The 17,691-nt window shown below is 35.6% G+C and overlaps 1 protein-coding gene across 4 annotated transcripts; it reads right to left on the reverse strand.

Moving 5' to 3' along the window:
• Window positions 1-696: 696 nt before the first annotated feature.
• On the reverse strand, window positions 697-17,538 carry LOC121971384 (sucrose transport protein SUT4-like). Of its 4 annotated transcripts, XM_042522636.1 has the most exons (12): window positions 11,949-12,012; window positions 11,808-11,850; window positions 11,658-11,742; window positions 8,590-8,623; window positions 8,389-8,488; window positions 7,686-7,761; window positions 6,545-6,901; window positions 6,295-6,439; window positions 5,353-5,585; window positions 5,202-5,265; window positions 5,080-5,123; window positions 697-1,046 (listed from the first exon to the last, which is right to left on the reverse strand). In XM_042522636.1, the coding sequence occupies exons 1-12, from the start codon at window positions 12,010-12,012 to the stop codon at window positions 876-878; spliced, it is 1,416 nt and encodes a 471-aa protein (XP_042378570.1). In that variant the 3' UTR covers window positions 697-875. The 4 variants fall into 4 exon arrangements, with proteins under 4 accessions (XP_042378570.1, XP_042378566.1, XP_042378568.1 ...); XM_042522632.1 differs by lacking the exons at window positions 697-1,046; window positions 5,080-5,123; window positions 5,202-5,265 and adding exons at window positions 14,716-14,781; window positions 17,075-17,538 and having other exon boundaries at window positions 5,553-6,439; window positions 11,808-11,872; window positions 11,946-12,044; XM_042522634.1 differs by lacking the exons at window positions 697-1,046; window positions 5,080-5,123; window positions 5,202-5,265 and adding exons at window positions 14,716-14,781; window positions 16,232-17,538 and having other exon boundaries at window positions 5,553-6,439; window positions 11,808-11,872; window positions 11,946-12,044.
• Window positions 17,539-17,691: the final 153 nt, after the last annotated feature.

Raw genomic sequence — 17,691 nt, forward strand, 5'->3', positions numbered from 1 at the left:
AGACCTCAAAAGACATCTTCTATTAGGAAAATATCTATAGCTACTTGAGTATACTTATATTATTAAATAAGAACAAAATTGATCAAACCTACTATAATTTGAATAGTTTTGATTCAAATTGCTATAATATTAAAGTAATTTTAATTAAAATTGTTACAATATAGAACAATTGACCAAAATTACTTGAAGCAAATTTGACTAGGCCTGCTACAACAACATTGAATAAGAGTCTTTTCAAAATAAGATACTCTTATTTTTATTTATTTATTTAAAATAAGCCACTCTTTTAATTTGCACCCATAACTTCATGATCTATGACATATTTAGATTTTGAGATGCACAATTAGTTCGCCAAGTCTGCCTAATCACTATCAGAATGGCTTGCCCTGCTCACCCAACATCTTGCATAAAAGTTTACTCAATGTTTTAAGAACATCATTTTGCCCCCAAGAGATTCCAACTCATTTTATTTCACAACATAGAAGGGTGATTTTATTTAACAAGTAGGATGAAATGAAATAGATTTGAACAAAAAATAATAATATAAACTAATGTTTTTCAGAATGAGAGGTGAAATGAAAACTTTAAAACCTTTGAGGAGCTTTCTGTCAACATAAAAAGAGGATAACTTGGTTAATGATGCCTAAACTAAAAGAGGAAGAAGAGAAAGCTCCAATGTAAGAATTGCTATCACTGTGAATACAAAATTCGTTAGTACCTTTAAGAATTATATGCAAATTCATTTCGATTCCCTCAGTAATTCATTGGTGGAAGAATATTAATTCCTCATGTAATTAATTGAATCAATAGAAGATTTAAAAAAAAAATGGAACGAATATGAATGGGATGAGGGACTCAACCTTTAAAACTCTAAATTAACCAAACCCATGAAAGCCAACAGAAGTATGAGAACTTGAAAGTTTAGGTAATTTTAGGGCTGCAAGAATGCCACCTGCAAAGGAGAAGATGGAAGGTAGGGCAAATGCAGGAATATTGCCTCCTCCGAAGAGAGCATCCCACGGTCCCGCACCAATTGCCACAATCGTCTGTAGTAAAAGGCAAAGTTCATCATCAACAACGTAAGTAAACTTTTCCATTACACCAAACTTATTCTTTATTAAACTCTATATACTACGCAATATCAATGATAACTTTCAAAATAATTAAATTATTTTCATTAGATTGACTAATATTTACTTTAGCCTTCCATTCACTCTAAAAGGTGAAGCTATCTAGTGAATGTAATTGCTTTTACTTGAATTAATAGATGGCGTGTACTAGAGAGAATTGATAAAGTAAAGAAGAAAGTAGATGGCAAAAGTAAAAGCTAAGAATAAAGTGCATGGAAGCTATGGATCCACTAGAGAATTAGTAGATGGCATGTCATAGAGAGAATTAACTCCGCCCATGATGACTGGTCATGGCCGGTCCCAAGCCCGGATAAAGGAGGAGGGTTGTGTTAGGTTGCCAGCCAGCGTCAAACTATGACAAATATTTCATGAATGAATCCATTAAATTATTGTGCTAATGCTAGGTTGTTCCCCGGAAGGAACACGTTGCAGGGTCCGACTGTAACGTCTCGGCAAGGACCGCTACATCTCCAGAACTCGGGTGTAGTGATAAATATGCAAGAGTTCGCGTTACAGGATCCGACTGTAACGTCTCAGCAAGAACTGCTACATCTCCATGAGAACTTGGGTGTAGTGTTAAATAGGCAAGAGTTCTCACACCATAGGTTAAATAAGAACAAATATGATAGGAAAACTAATAATCTAAGATTTAGAACATGGAACATAGGAACTCTCACTGGTAAATCAATGGAGGTAGTAGATATGATGATTAGGAGAAAAATTAATATTTTATGTGTACAAGAGACAAAATGGACAAGTGAGAAGGCAAAGATGATAGAGAACTCGTGTTTTAAGTTATGATACACGGGAAAGAGTAAAACAAGAAATGGAGTGGGTATTATTGTAAATAGTTTGTTAAAGGATGAAGTTGTAGGAGTAGTTAGAAAAGGGGATAGAATTATAACCCTTAAGATAATAGTGGCGAAAGAAACTATGAACATAATTAGCGTATATGCACCACAAGTAGGATTAGATGAAGCTACCAAATTAAGGTTTTGGGAGGACTTAGATGAAATATTACAAAATATTCCACCAAATAAAAGGATTTTAATAGGAGGTGATCTAAATGGGCATGTCGGAGTAAAAAATGAGGAAAATGAGAGAGTACATGGGAGTTATGGGTTTGGAACGAGGAATGAGGAAGGGAAAACTATATTAGATTTTGCGATAGCATATGACCTTATATTAGCTAATACGTTTTTTAAGAAAAGAGAAGAACACTTAGTCACATTCAAAAGCGGGAATAATAGATCGCAAATTGACTTTCTTATGGTTAGGAAGAAGGATAGAAAGATTTGTAAAGATTGCAAAGTCATCCTTGGAGAAAGCTTAACTACCCAACATAGGGTAGTAGTGTTGGATATACGCCTCAAACATAGTATCAATAGAAAGAAAATATATACAATTCCTAGAATTAAGTGGTGGAAGTTAAAGGATGAGAAACAACATATATTTAAAGAGAAGGTAGAAGTACAAGCATTAGGTGAAATATACGATAACTCTAATACAACATGGGATAAGATGGTATCAAAGTTGAAAATAGTAGCTAAGAGTGTCCTCGGTGAGTCAAAGGGGCATGCACCGCTAAGTAAAGAATCTTGGTGGTGGAATGAGAAAGTACAAGAGAAAGTGAAGGAAAAACGAATAGCTTATAAGGAATTATATATTTGTAAGAACGAGGAAAATTTAAAAAAATATACAATAGCCAAGAAAGAAGCTAAGAAATTAGTGAGTCAAGCAAAAAGTGAAACTTTTGAACGGTTATATCAAAAATTGGATGCAAAAGAAGGGGAAAAAGACATCTATAGAATAGCTAAAGTGAGAGAAAGAAAAACAAGAGATCTTAGCCAAATTAAATGTATTAAAGATGAATGTAATAGGGTATTAGTAAGCGATGGAGAAATAAAAGAGCGATGGAAGAGGTATTTTCATCAACTTTTTAATGAAGGTTTAGGAGACCAACTTAACTTAGATAATTTAATTAGGTCAAATGAGCATCGAAATTTTAATTTTTATCGTAGAATTCAAACTTCAGAAGTAAAACAAGCTTTAAATGAGATGCACAATGGAAAAGCCGTTGGACCAGATGATATTCCGATAGAGGTATGGAAGTGCTTAGGGAAACAAGGTATTGAATGACTTACAAAATTATTTAACATGATATTGAAAACGAAAAAAATGTCTGATCAATGGAGGATAAGTACTCTAGTTCCCTTATATAAGAATAAAGGAGACGTACAAAATTGTGCAAACTATAAGGGTATTAAACCAATGAGTCAGGCCAAGAAACTTTAGAAAAAAATAATAGAAAAAAGATTAAGGTGACCGGTGACCGAAAATCAATTTAGGTTCATACCCGGAAGGACGACAATAGAAGTTATACATCTTTTAAGACAACTAATTAAAAAATATCGAGAGAAAAAATAAGATTTACACATGATATTCATTGACTTAGAAAAAATTTATGATAAAGTCTAAGAAAAATTATATAGAGAATTCTAGAAAAGAAAGGCGTTAGCGTATCATATATTGAACTAATTAAGGATATATACGAGGATGTAAAGACCAGAGTAACTGAAGCATTTCCAATAAAGATAGGGTTACATCAAGGGTCAGCTCTAAGTCCCTATCTTTTTACACTAATTATGAACGAACTCACTACGCACATTCAAGACGCAGTACTGTGGTGCATGTTGTTTGCAGATATTATTTTGGTAGATGAGACACGTGAAGGAGTAAATGCTAAACTAGAATCTTGGAGGAAAACACTAGAAGGGAAAGGTTTTAAGCTTAGTAGATTAAAGACAGAATATATGGAATTTAAGTTTAGCAATATTAGAAATAATGAAACATTCGTTAAGATAGGAGAGGACGAGTTGCCCGGAACCGAGAGATTTAAATATTTAGAATCATTTTTACAAAATGATGGAGGGATTGAGAGAGATATCTTACATAGAATACAAACAGGATGGGTGAAATGAAGGGGAGCGTTGAGTGTTTTATGTGACCATAAAGTACCTCTTAAACTTAAAGATAAGTTCTATAAAACCGCAGTTAGACCTGCTATGTCATATGGAGCTGAATGTTTGAGCTATGACTCGAGCACATGAGCAAAATATAAGAATTGCAGAGATGAGGATGTTAAGATGGATGTGTGGACATACGAAGATGGACAAAATAAGAAATGAGAGCATTAGAGAGAAAGTCAGAGTTGCATCTATTGAGAAAAACTCCGAGAGACACGTTTAAGATGGTACGGACATGTACTTATACGACCAATAAATGCTCCAGTTAGGCGATGTGAAACTATGATAAACATGCATATAAAACGAGGAAGAGGAAGACCAAAAAAGACTTGGTTAGCAACAATAAAACAAAATAAAATTTATTTAAATATAGATAATGATATAATAGGAGATAGAGCTCAATGGCGTAAAAGGATTCATACAGCCGACCCCACCTAGTGGGAAAAGGCTTGGTTGTTGTTGTTGTTGTTGTATGTACTAGAGAGAATTGATAAAGGCCACAATGTTTGGATTGTGTTCACTGTAGATGAAGGAAACACAGGCATAATAAGTGACAGAAGAATCTATCTAGTTGCATTTTTTCCTCCTTTTGTGTGTGTGTGATTTTTTTTTCCAGTTTGATGCAGATCATTTTTGCCTGGTTTGGACAAAAAAAAATACTGTTTTTGAGTGCAATGGAGCTCCAACCCTTTCTATCTCTTTAGGGAAACATGGAAAGGAAATCGTACCCTCAAAGGAAACTAAAACTAGGGAAATATTTTCCTAACCTTTTCCCCTCCTATGATTTTTCTTTTTTCCTATCCTCTTTCTTTCTCTAGTTATTTTCTTCCTTTCATAGGAAAGTGGACTAACTCTAGGATTGAATGTCAAATGTATTCTAGTTCTTATCATGTGCCACAGAAAGATGCATATGGGAAACTAACCTGAGGAACGACAATTGCAAGATTCAAAACCCCGGTAGCCAGTCCTGAACAAAGAAATTTATCACACAAGTTTAAAGTGCTACAACTAGACAAGTACAGAGCAAAAAATGCTGCAAACAAACCTTGTCCTCCACCAGTGCCGGCAGTCAACTCAGCCGTCATAGAGAAGGGCACACTGTATGCAATCTGCCGTGTAACATTGTACCAAAAAACATGTATAATTATCCATTTTATAGGAGCATCCAAATTAAGTCGCTGTGTACTTGTACTTACAGCTAGAGGGAAACCAAGAACAGAGAAAATAACCAGGGCAGCTGCTTTAACTGTATTGTTGCCTCCAAGAACATGTTGACTTGCAATGGTGTCCTCGTTAGTAGACACCAAATTTAGGATTGTAGCAGCAGCCATACAGATGAACACTGCAAAGTTGCTCATTGCCCACACTAGTTTCGCACCCATTTTGCAGCACATGGGATCGACAAAGAATGAGCTAACTCCCAGAACAATCCGTTGAAATTAAAAGCTTAACCAGAAAGCAAGTCATGAAGTGAAAAGAGATCTTATGTTTTATTTGTAACATCATAAGAAATAAATATTTAATAGTTATCACAGTGATAAAAATCTCTTGAAATATTTTGCTTGACTCGTCTAGCCCGCATGATTTATCTACTCCAGTAGGACAGGTATATCATACCTAACAATCCCCACTAACATTGACTCACTAATGTCACCTCCATAGGGAATAGAATATTCCTATGAACTAAAGTAGCCCTTAATCTGTATAAGAGGGTGTAAACTACCATAACTGCGAAACCATCATCATTAGCTAACAAGCAGAGAATTTATATTTTAAAACAATATTTCAACCAAAATTACAATGTTTTGGAAAGTTTCTTAAGTTTAGACAGGAAATTTATTTGCAAAGGAATAAACATAATCGTGTCAGAAAATCATGACTAATGAATTTATCAACGACGTCATTTAAAAGCCTCGTGAAGTGGAATTAGACCTGTAGTGAACTTAGATGACAATGTATCGGTGGTAAGGCACGCACCTGCTCAGACTGGAACGTTGTTGCATTCATGAAAAAAAAACATGCAGCTTCACTACGATGTGCCAAACATAAAACTAACAGGTTTAGTAGGTTATATTTCATTTGAGAGAGAACATATATTTGGAGTAAAAAGGCTAAAATATATTGCTTATGAGATCTTACTGAATTCAATAGCAAACCAATTGCACCTTCTCTGACACCAGTTTGATAATCGGTACGTTCAGTAATGTCTCCCATCGGATCCCCATGGTAAACCTCTCGTCCCATCCAGTCAGTGTCAAAAAGGAAAAAGGGGAACCATGATAACTACAAATATTGTAAAAGTAAGCAGATCAGTCATGGGGGATGGAACATATCTGCAAGCCTAAAAGAAAATTGGTATCGATGAATGACAACTTCTGATGTCATTACCCAAGAAAGGCTCATAACAAGAAGCACTGAATGCATTCCAGGTGGCAAATGCGTCAGGCTTGTTAGAATGTTAACCAATACTGAAGCAGGTCCATCATTGAAGGCTTCACTTTGGTCTCTATTTTTGTGGTGCTCAAGATCCAAAGAATTGGTCACTCCACCTTTGCTGCGCATGTTATTAACATGCAAAGTGCCACTATCAACCTTCTCCGTTTCATCTCCTTCAAATTGGCCTAGGTATTGTTCAGAATCTTTCAATAGAGGAGAGGAGTCAGACAAATGTTGCCTAATTTTTGGTTCCAGGGGAATTTCTTTGGCAAAATATAAAGTCACAGACATACAAAGCAGAAGGAAAAGCTGCAAAATTTGAAGTTAATAGAAATTGTCAAGATTTGCCATTTCATAAGTATAAAACTTAAGATAAAAAAAAAAGTGTCATAGTGTTGAGAACTTGAGAGTAAAAGATAAACAACAGATTGTGGAAATATTTACAATTTGGTCAACTATAAAACAAAAAAAAAATCAAAATCAAAATTCAGCTTAAGGTTGACTTGGGATGGCACAAATCAGCCTAAGTGAAAGGAGTACTATAATAGAGCTATTGAATAGTGAAATCATCTGGTAAAAAAATTTACCAAATCCCAGTTAGAACTGCTGTAGACACTTGGCAGGTAGCAGTACAACTTGCTGATACCATCATTTGAGAATTGCTTGTTTTAATTTAAAGTGGAAGGTTGTTTGTTGTACTGATCATCTAGTAAAAAAATTATAGTGAGGATAAAATCACACAAGTTATAAGGGTGGTGTTTCTCTGTGAGCCCATCAGGGCTGTGATAACTCCTAAAAATTGTTGAGTGCTAATTCAATTATAGATAGCATGATTCAGTATCTAACCCCTTTATAGAAATTGAAGAACAACCAGCCCTATGTTTGCTTCATTTCACTGACAACAATAGAGGATCAAATGGAAGGAACAAAATTATACCCACTAAAGTTATCGGCTTATTCTTTTCCTTTTTGTGCTAGCAGCAACAGTAGTGCATAAAAGAAAGCATGTAATTTACAAGTCTTCTAAAATTTTGAACAAGTCACAAGATCAATGTTTAATACACACACGCACACATATATATTATAAACTCACCACAGCAACAAGAAAAGCTGCCTTCAGATTCCCACAAACTTCACAGCAAGCTTTTGTTGTCAAAAAAGGAAACCACCTGGATGAGAAAACTGCTTAAGATTATCATGAAGGTGGATGTGATCAAGATGGACAGTATTGGGTTTGCATTAATTGGTGTAACTCAGTTCCAAAACAATTGTTTGTTGTTTAGGTTTTAAGGCTATATGTATACCTTGCTCGAAACATACAAATAGATATTTAGGTCAGTTAATGACCATTTTTTTTGTTCAAGTAGCTTCAAAGCTTTCCCTTGATTTTAATTGGAGAGAAAGAATAGAAACACTGCAGTTGAAGAAATCTGAATTTTCTCTTGATCAAAGATTTCAGCACAACAATAAAATCAAAACCAACCGAAGAAATAACTAAAGCATAAGGCTCCCTCACTGCATGGTAAAGAAATAGATTCGTATAGAGGTGACAGATATTTAAGAAATAAAGCTGTTAGCATCTAATGCTTACTACTACATGTTAGTACACAAGAACAACAAATACAGTGGTGAATCGTGTATCTCCAAGAGCAGGTAAATATTTATGTATACATGTGTATATACATGTCCATCTATGTAGCTATATGGGTATGTGTATTCAGTTTACCAAACCTTCAACCACACAACAAAAGTAAATACAGCAAGAAATGCATTCGTACAGAATTTGACAAGCATACTTGTGCCAAAGGCCACTTGCACCAGATGCAAAGCCTAGTATATTTCCAAAAGCCATCCAAGAGCAGAATATTGAATTTGCAGAATTACACTGATCAGGACCTATCGCAATACATGGCATTTTGTTCAACTGATGTTCTCATCAGTAAATGAAATAGACAGTAATGCTGATCGGTCAGCTAGTAGAAAAAAAGAATATTAACCTGAAAGATCAGCCAGAAGTGCACGAATTGGACCCTAAAATTCATGCAATAAAAGGTATCAATAAAGCTCATCAGATTTAGTACAATATGGTCTCAAACTTGGTTTCTTCTGCTAAAGGTGAAAAAGAAGTGATGTGGCATCCTTGGCCAAAGACTTCTAGTTTTACGATGCAGTAGATTGATAGTAATGTCTTTAGTGCTAACATTTGTCTATTGTCAACTCATACCAGGGACGGATTTCGGAATTAGAGTTGAACTAAACTTTGGGTGTGAAAGGGATGAATTTTAATGGGCTAAGTAAAAAATTTACATATATAACTTTTTTTTTTAATTAGAGAGATGTCTTATATAGAATACAAGTAGGATGGTTAAAATGGAGAAGAATGTATTCTATATGTTCATAAAGTACCACTAAAACTTAAAGCAAACTTCTACAAAATAGCAGTTAGACCTGTTATTTTATATAAAGTTAAGGGGGCATTTGGTTCTCTCCTAGGAATCGGAATGAGAATGGGTATCATAGTATTATGGAATGGAAATGGATATAAGCTTAGGTATCATTCTTAAAAATGATGTTTGGTTAGTTAAATATTTTCAATCGGAATGAACCTAAATTTTCTTTTTTACCCTTACAGGAAAATAAGAGAAAAAATTAGATGGGAGAGAGTTAAATGTGAGAGAAATATATGATGAGAGAAAATGACGAGAGAGAAAGTGTGATGAGAGAGAAAATGTGTTGGGGAAAATGAAGAGAGAGAAAGTATTATGAGAGAAAATGAAAGAGGAGAGAGAAAGTACAATGAGAGAGAAAGTGGGTTGAGAGAGAAAGAGTGATGGGAAAAATGAAGAGAGATAAAGTATGATGATAGAAAATGAGAGACTGAGGAGAGAGAAAGTATGCTGAGAGAGAAAGAGTGATGGAAAAAATGAAGAGAGAGAAAGTATGATGAGAGAAAATGAGAGACTGAGGAGAGAGAAAGTATGCTGAGAGAGAAAGAGTGATGGAAAAAATGAAGAGAGAGAAAGTATTATGAGAGGAAATGAAAAAGTGAGAAGAGAGAAAGTATGATGAGAGAGAAAGTAGGTTGAGAGAGAAAAGAGTGATGGAAAAAAATTAAGAGAGAGAAAGTATGATGAGAGAAAATGAGACACTACGGAGAGAGAAAGTATGATGAGAGAGAAAGTGTGTTGAGAGAGAAAGTGTGATTAGAGAAAATAAAGCGAGAGAGTGTGTGATGAGAGAGAATGAAGAGAGAGAAAATGTGATGAGAGAAAATGTGATGAGAGAAAATGTGATGAGAGAAAATGAGGAGAGAGAGTACGCTAAGATATATTGAGGAGAGAGAAAGTACGATGAGAGAGAAAGTACAATGAAAAAATAAGGAGAAAGTGTGTAATGGGAGAGAAAGTGTGATGGAAGAGAATGAAGAGAGAGAAAATGAGGAGAGAGAGTGTATGATGGGAGAGAATATAGAGAGAGAATGATAGAGAATGTGTGATGAGAGAGAATGAGGAGAGATAAAGTATGTTGAGAGAGAAAGTATGATGATAAAATAAAGAGAGATAAAATATTATGAGAGAGAACAAGGAGATAGAGTGTGAAATTAAAAAAAAATTGAACAAATATACTAAGGATATTTTTGTCTAAAATTTAATTCACATTCCTATTCCATCAAAACCCAAGGGAGGGGGTGGGTTTCATCCATACCCAAGTTTTTGGGTTTCATTCCAAAATCTTGATTCCATTCCTATCAACCAAACAAGGTTTGGGAATGAATCCATTCCCTCATTCCCAAACCCATAAACCAAACGCCACCTAAATGTTAAGCTATGACTCGAGCATATGAGTAGAAGATGAGAGTTGCAGAGATGAAGATATTAAGGTGGATATGTGGACATATGAGGATGGATAATATAAGAAATCAGAACATTAAAGAGAAAATCGGAGTTCCATCTATTGAGAGAAAACTCTGAAAAACACATTTAAGAAGATACAAACATATACTTAGATGACCAATAAATGCTCCAATTAAGCGATGTGAAATTATGACAAAGATGCATATTAAACGAGGAAGAGGAAAAATAAAAAAAAAACTTGGTTAACAATAATAAAATAATAAAATAACATTTATTTAAATATAAATGATGATATAGTAGGGGATAGAGCACAATGACTAGAAGAATCTATATAGCCGACTCCGCGTAGTGGGATAAGACTTGTTTGTTGTTATTGGACTAAAGTCTAAAAAATTGTTAAAGGACCGGATACGATTAGTTCACTGAATCAAATTGATTAAGAGTAGCAAAAATATTCTTGGAAAATAAATTTGATCAAGAAGATAAAATGATATCTATTTGATTCAAAGAAGATTTTTTAAAAAATAAAATAATATTTTTAAAAATAAAATATGTATAAATATATATGAAATAATTTACTTGGCTAGTTTAACATAAAGTCAAATTTCTTTTCCTTCAAGTAAAAAATATTCTATATCCGGACTCTTCTAAGGCTTAACATGAACATAGGAGTTGTCCTGAGCTAGGCTATAGCCCAAGACTCTTATGTGGATCCGTCTTTGTGCAGTACTAAATACAAGTATATTGAGTCATGTAGCTCAACTATTGACTTAATAGTTAATACTAACTCAACATTTAGACTGATTAGAAATCTAGTCTTATAGCATTAGTATGTCATATATTTCAGTTACATGTCTGCTACTATGCTACCATTTGTCAACTCATTGGTGCCATGCCATACCAAATACTACATTGAGTCATGTAGCACAATTATTGACTTAATACTAACTCAACATTTAAACTAACTAGGGATCTATGTTTGCACTTGATAAATTGATAATGCATAATTTGTTGATTTGCAGTTTATTGTTTCAATGTACTCAAATACAACCTCCTTTGTTTTTTTATTAAAGTTTTATTTATTTACTTCTTTACTTACATATTAAACCTTAACCTACAAAAAATGTGGCAATAGGATACCAATGATTGTATCTATTAGAATAAGCATTTGATGCACATGCATAAACAGAGGCATAGACGAACTTTCATACTTGCACTGTGTTGTTAGCCACATCCAGCAACCAAAAACCAATCACAAAAACAGCAGTCGCTAGCGGTCGTGGACCCTTAAAAGTACTGCAATTTTGTAAAGGTTTAGATTATAATATGGAGCATTCAGCATCATTATAGACGTTACTGGCCTGCAATGTTCATCAGTATTGCCAAGAAAGAAGCCAATATCTGCTGAAAAACCAATCAAGATAACCTGGATATAAAAAAGGTTAGGCCTAATAATGAAGTGCAGTAACTTATATAAGCAAAAACTGATAGTGTCTTACAGCAAAACAAATCATGAGGCGGCCAAGAAAAATGAATGGTCGCCTCCTTCCATATTTTGAGTGGCATTTATCACTCCACATGCCAACACAAGGTTAAACCTGGAACCAGGAATTAAAAGAGGTAAACTTCAGATTGAAACTATAAGGTTTCTATTTAAACCAATGGCACTAGTCATCTGGTTCATATAATATTTCTAGCATGATGGTAGTTTATGCTTATACCAAAATTTGAAGAATTTTGTTAAGAATATAAATATACAAATTGGTCTTGTTTCATAAATCTTATGCTCAGTAATTTAATAAACATATCCAGGGTTTAATTCAGCCCATGTGTTGGCTTGGGAGTACATTCTAATTCAATCCATTTGCTAACATACATAAACCAAAGTAATAAAAATATATAGATTGGTTACTATACTTTCTTAACTCAGCATTCTAGGAAAACTAACACCCAGTCCAAATAGTAGGGAAGTAAAACCATACAATGATGGAGTGTGAAATAGTTTGTTTCAGTTCTAAAATTGAACTCTACAAGAAATGCAAGACAGTAAGGCCATAAAAATAAACATTGAAAGCTAAAACATTATGTTAGACCTCATCCAAGAATCCCCTAAATGGATTCGGCACAAATAGTTGCTTCAAATAAACATGACAAAAAATTCATAATCCTCTACAATGAGATTGCCTAACCTACAAACAAAACAACTATAAAGGAAGGAAATCAAAGGCTCTAAAAATCAAAGATTTTAGAACACAATACCATGCTAAGAATCCAAGAATCCCCTAAATGGATTCGGCACAAATAGTTGCTTCAAATAAACATGACAAAAAATTCATAATCCTCTACACTGAGATTGCCTAAGCTACAAACAAAACAACTATAAAGGAAGGAAATCAAAGGCTCTAAAAATCAAAGATTTTAGAACACAATACCATGCTAAGAATCAAAAAAAAAAAAAAAAAATCATGTTATAGTACTAGTGCATAAAAAGTAATCAAAACCGAAAAAAAAAATTTAATAGGAGATAACAATGATAAACACAAAAAGAAAATCCTTACTTAAAAACATTGTCACAGTAAATCTGCAAAAGCTTGTGATAAATTTCAAAAAAGTCTAAAGCAATCATTCACATTCTCATAGTAGATGAGAAGCCTCGCCGATAGGCTATAGCAAAAAAGATAAGTGAAATCGTAAAAAAGAACCCATGAAATGAGATTAATATAATTCTGGAACAAAATTGGCAATATCAGTTTCGTAAAAGAAAATTATTACCTAGTGTAGAGTGAGGAATGAAAATAACAACAACAACCAAGCCTTATCCCACTAGATGAGGTCGGTAATGAGGAATGAAAACACAGAGAACAATTTTTACTGAAAATAAAATCATGTTTCCCACATAAAAGAGTTTATCGTACGTAGAAGTTAAAAAGTTAAACTTGTGCACAGTTAGATCAAGTAATGTGTTTAGGAGTTGAATGTCCTCCTAAGCACAATGAGAAGTGAGATAAAGAGAAATGAACAAAACACAATGTAACCAAGATCCAAATCAAATGAAATTTTAAAAAAAAATGGCAAAATTTATATCTATGAGTACATCGAGAAAGATTTATAATTTCCTAACAAATGTGGATCATACATCAGATGACTTACCACTCCTATAGAGCAAGGAGTCTAAAACATCCATAATATCAGATTATATGAGATCAGACAAACTAAATTGCATACAATTGAGAACATGTAGGCAGCACTCAAGGTCAGCATGGGCATCTACTTTTGTTCAACATAAGAATGAAGATTAGGCAGGCCACGAAAGTCACAAACCACGAATTAGTTCATTAATCTATGTAGCATGTCAATCAGGCTTATTGCACATGACTCATAATCTTTAAGCATATAGCTCAAGGATTATCCATGGGCAAAAGTTTATAAACTAATAATTAAAAGGAATTGGGTTTTACCTCCCCTTTTGCTGATGAGTTCTGAATCTATTATTGTGAAACATCAATAGTTGGTTTTTTCTACAACTAGTGATACATTAATAGTTAAGTAGTTTTGAAGGCATGTCATACTTGTAATGATTGTTTTTAGAGAATAGTAATTACATGGATGAAAAGTTATCTTGTGAAGGAAAGAAGAGTTATATTGGCAAAACACCTCAAATACACCTTAATAATGTGATCAGAAGGAGAACCTGTTGCAATCAGGAATAGAGCACAATAGAACAATAGGTCTCTAGAAAGTAAGAGAGGAAAGTCCACACAAATATCCTATCCATGAGTTTGAGAAGTGGCAACTAAGCACATGAACAAAATGAAAGAGTCGGGAAAAGGAAATTCAGCAAGGTTCAGTATAATCATCAAATGATGGAAAGATATGGTTTTGCCACAGGAAAATCTATGAGACCATTAACACATGTAAAAAAACTTATATGATAAAATGGACCAGTTTATTAAACTTACAAAGCAAAAGGCATCATCTTTTGTCTTCTCAAAAATCTGTCTGATATATGAAAAGATGTTGATACATACATGAGCATCGGCTGAGTTCAAGAAACAGTTCATGACAATGGGCTAGAATAGTTTTGTCGTGCATAAAGTAAGACAAATATTCAAATGTTTCCAAAACCAATGACTGCTGGTAAATACCTACTAGGACATTCATAGAAGAAGCGATCAGATAGAGACAAAGTTGACTAAATTAGATCAGCAATAACATATACAAATTCTGCATTCAGACAAAGCCATCACTACATAAATTTAGAGTACTCACAATGAAGCCAGTGATAGGTCCACAAAGCCAAATGAATGAAGAGAAGGCATGTTCTATGCCTAGTGTCTGAAAGAGAAAAGGTTGGCACCATTAGAAGATACTGAGATAATTCAAGCAAGAAACCAAAATGGAGAGTAAATTATGAGAATAACAACTGAAAGATCATGTTATTAGTTAATTATGATCTGAGCTTAAGAATTCAATAACAACCAAAAAATCATGTTAATAGTAAATATGCTTTCAGCTTGGGAGTTCACATCAGATAAGGGAAACTGCAAAGAAACAACTATAGCAAGTTTTGACTTTTAATAGTAGTAATAACTTCTTTTGAAAAATAACTGCTCATCAGTATCAAACTATGCCAAGAAGAAAATTATTTACCTCTGGCAGATATTTTCAGAAAACTTATCAAACCCTGCCAGGAAGAAAATAAAGGCTACTGAAGGATCAATAACTATTTTCCCAATGCTTTTCTTTAGTCCTTTTATATAAATAGATGAATAGACACTAGCAACAAAAGACCACATGTTCATGCTTCAGTCATCCTTTACATCATACACATCAGTCTTTCACTCCTTGGGTACTTAAAATTTGTTAAATTTAATTGGTTTGTTCGATAGATTCCCTATCCTATGATATTTTAACACCTGCAAAGAATTCTTCTTTTGGAACTTCAGTAAGACTGTAGATGACTGAACTTGCTCAGCTGAACCAAAAAATTTTATACTTATGCAGTAATCTTGCATTATATGGTTATGTACTAAAATTTTGGATCCATTTTGTTGCAACTTCACTAATTATAAAGTTAGTAATGTGCATACTATCTACACAATTACTTGTACGTGATCAATAATTCAAGTTACGGTATTATTATGTATATGTCCCAGTAAATTTAGAAGCAATAACAAACCTAACAGCAACTCCATTTTCAATTTCCAGTTATTTCATTCCATAGTCCCAGAAAAATTCTCTTGAGCTTTCTTTTCATCACTCAGTTTATTACATTAGAATATGCACCACTTTAGATATCAAGCCGAGGTATTATTTTCATGAGTTGCACCCATAAAACACCCACTCATTTGAACACAACCTCGGAGCTCCTCCAAATAAAATCTCCCAAGTATAAATGAAAGCGCACAATCATTCAAGCATCAGATTATAGTGCTAGTTACATCTTGCCAATTATAGTGCTTAATCTTTTGGCAGTATGAAGACACCACCGCCTAAAATTCATTGAGAGTTGGTCGGCCCAAGATGACGTTGTAGGCCGATGGTGCGTCCACTACGATGAAGTTCGTGGTCCTAGTTCTCTTTAATGGCTCTTCTCCGAGCGAGACGACTAATCGTCCCTGTCCGAACGGCAGTACTTCATTGCCCGTGAAGTTGTACAACGGGGTCGTCATGGGCAATAACTTATTCGATCAATTTGTAACTGATAGAACGTCTTCTTAAAAATAATGTTCACCAAACTCCCTGTATCAACAAAAGTCCGGTGAATAGTATAATTAATGATTACCGCTCGGATGATCAGCGCGTCATCGTGAGGAATCTCTACTCCTTCCAAGTCGCTGGGGCCAAAGCTGATCTGGGCCCTTCGGTCTTCTCCATGCTGCATCCCATAGCGTGGATCTCCAACCGCCGAGCGTATGACTTCCTAGCTCGGTCGGAGTTGTCGCCGGTCGGCCCTCCAACGATCATGTCTATTTCTCCTCAGGAAGAGTTGTTCCTGTTTTCTTCTTCTCGAGCGGAGTATCTGTTTCGCTCGGCCGAAACTTGGGAGGGATCGGTGTCGTCCCTCCACTGATGGTGAAGGCGCTCGGACTCCCTTCTTTCTTCCTCTCGTCGCCTGGTCGATCGATGCCTTTGTCGCCGATCGGGAGAAGGAGATCAGTGACGATATCCACGTGGAACCAGTCGACTGACGATTAGTGTCCGACTGCGGCAATCAAGCGTGTTGTGAGTCGGCGTTTGGTGAAATGAGCAGAACATGAGCATCCACCCCTTGACTCTAGTCGTCTTCGGCCGTCCAGAGGCCACATGCTGTATGGCATGTGTCCTAGCCTCCTGATATGTCCGCGCTCCTTCGACCCTTGGTCCCTTTGGCAGTTGATGACTGCTCGATGGTCTGCGCTCGGTCGACGTCGAAGGTTCGATCGACATCTCTTTTCTTCTAGCCACTTGGACTTCTTCTATATTTCTATACTTGTTGGTCTTTTTGAGCATGTTATCAAAATCCATGAGCAACTTTATGATAAATGATCGGAAAAAATCTCCCTCGGCTCCCTTGACTATAGTAACCCTAGCAAACATTGGGCTATTGTGGAGAAACCAAACTTCTATGTCATAGTTTTCGACTCACGCTTTATCGCATACCAAGCTTGAGTACAGTCTCGAGGTAATTAGTGATTCCCGTCAACCAGTCGTCACTCTGCTTCGAGATTTTCTCGACGACCTCGGAGGAGGAGACGGCCGCATCAGTGATGGTGTAGAGGAGACCCTGCAGTCGGCCAAACAGCTCTCGGGCGAGCCCCTCGGTGGCCTCGAAGTCCAGCTCTGACGTATAAGGATCCACGGAGGTAATCCGGAGAGGGGCGGCCGCTGTCCAACCCAAAGAGGTCTCGACGGCGGCGGAGAGGGAGGAGGGACGGCGGCGGAGCGCTGGAACGGAAGGAGAAGTGAGGTCGACTGACGAACTGTAGGTCTAAGGAGAAGACGAAAGCCATAGATGAGGAAGCTCCGCGAAACCCTCGCCGGCGGTGGAGGATGCGAGATAGCGAAGTGGATGAGGTGCGCGAGATCGGGATGGAAGGCGCTGCAAGTGATATTTTTGTGGTATGATGAGGACCAAAATGAGAGTCGAGTCTTGATCTTTCAAGACCAACCACAACTGACCACCGCGAAGTCAATAAAGCCTCCAAGCTGTTGATCTGGCAGATCTGAAGCTCCTGATGGGAATTGTAAGTTTACATTTTTAAA

Source organism: Zingiber officinale, chromosome 4A (genome assembly GCF_018446385.1).
Source record: "Zingiber officinale cultivar Zhangliang chromosome 4A, Zo_v1.1, whole genome shotgun sequence".
Classification (NCBI taxonomy): Eukaryota; Viridiplantae; Streptophyta; class Magnoliopsida; order Zingiberales; family Zingiberaceae; genus Zingiber; species Zingiber officinale.

What these genes read in the sequence shown, in the direction of transcription:
- LOC121971384 (XM_042522636.1), bottom strand. Translation starts at nt 12,012, where the DNA reads ATGCCACTCAAAATATGGAAGGAGGCGACCATTCATTTTTCTTGGCCG. An exon ending in AATACTGATGAACATTGCAG is followed by an intron (nt 11,743 to 11,807) that starts GCCAGTAACGTC and finishes ACAAAATTGCAG; the next exon opens with TACTTTTAAGGGTCCACGAC. An exon ending in GCAAGTGGCCTTTGGCACAA is followed by an intron (nt 7,762 to 8,388) that starts GTATGCTTGTCA and finishes TTTCTCATCCAG; the next exon opens with GTGGTTTCCTTTTTTGACAA.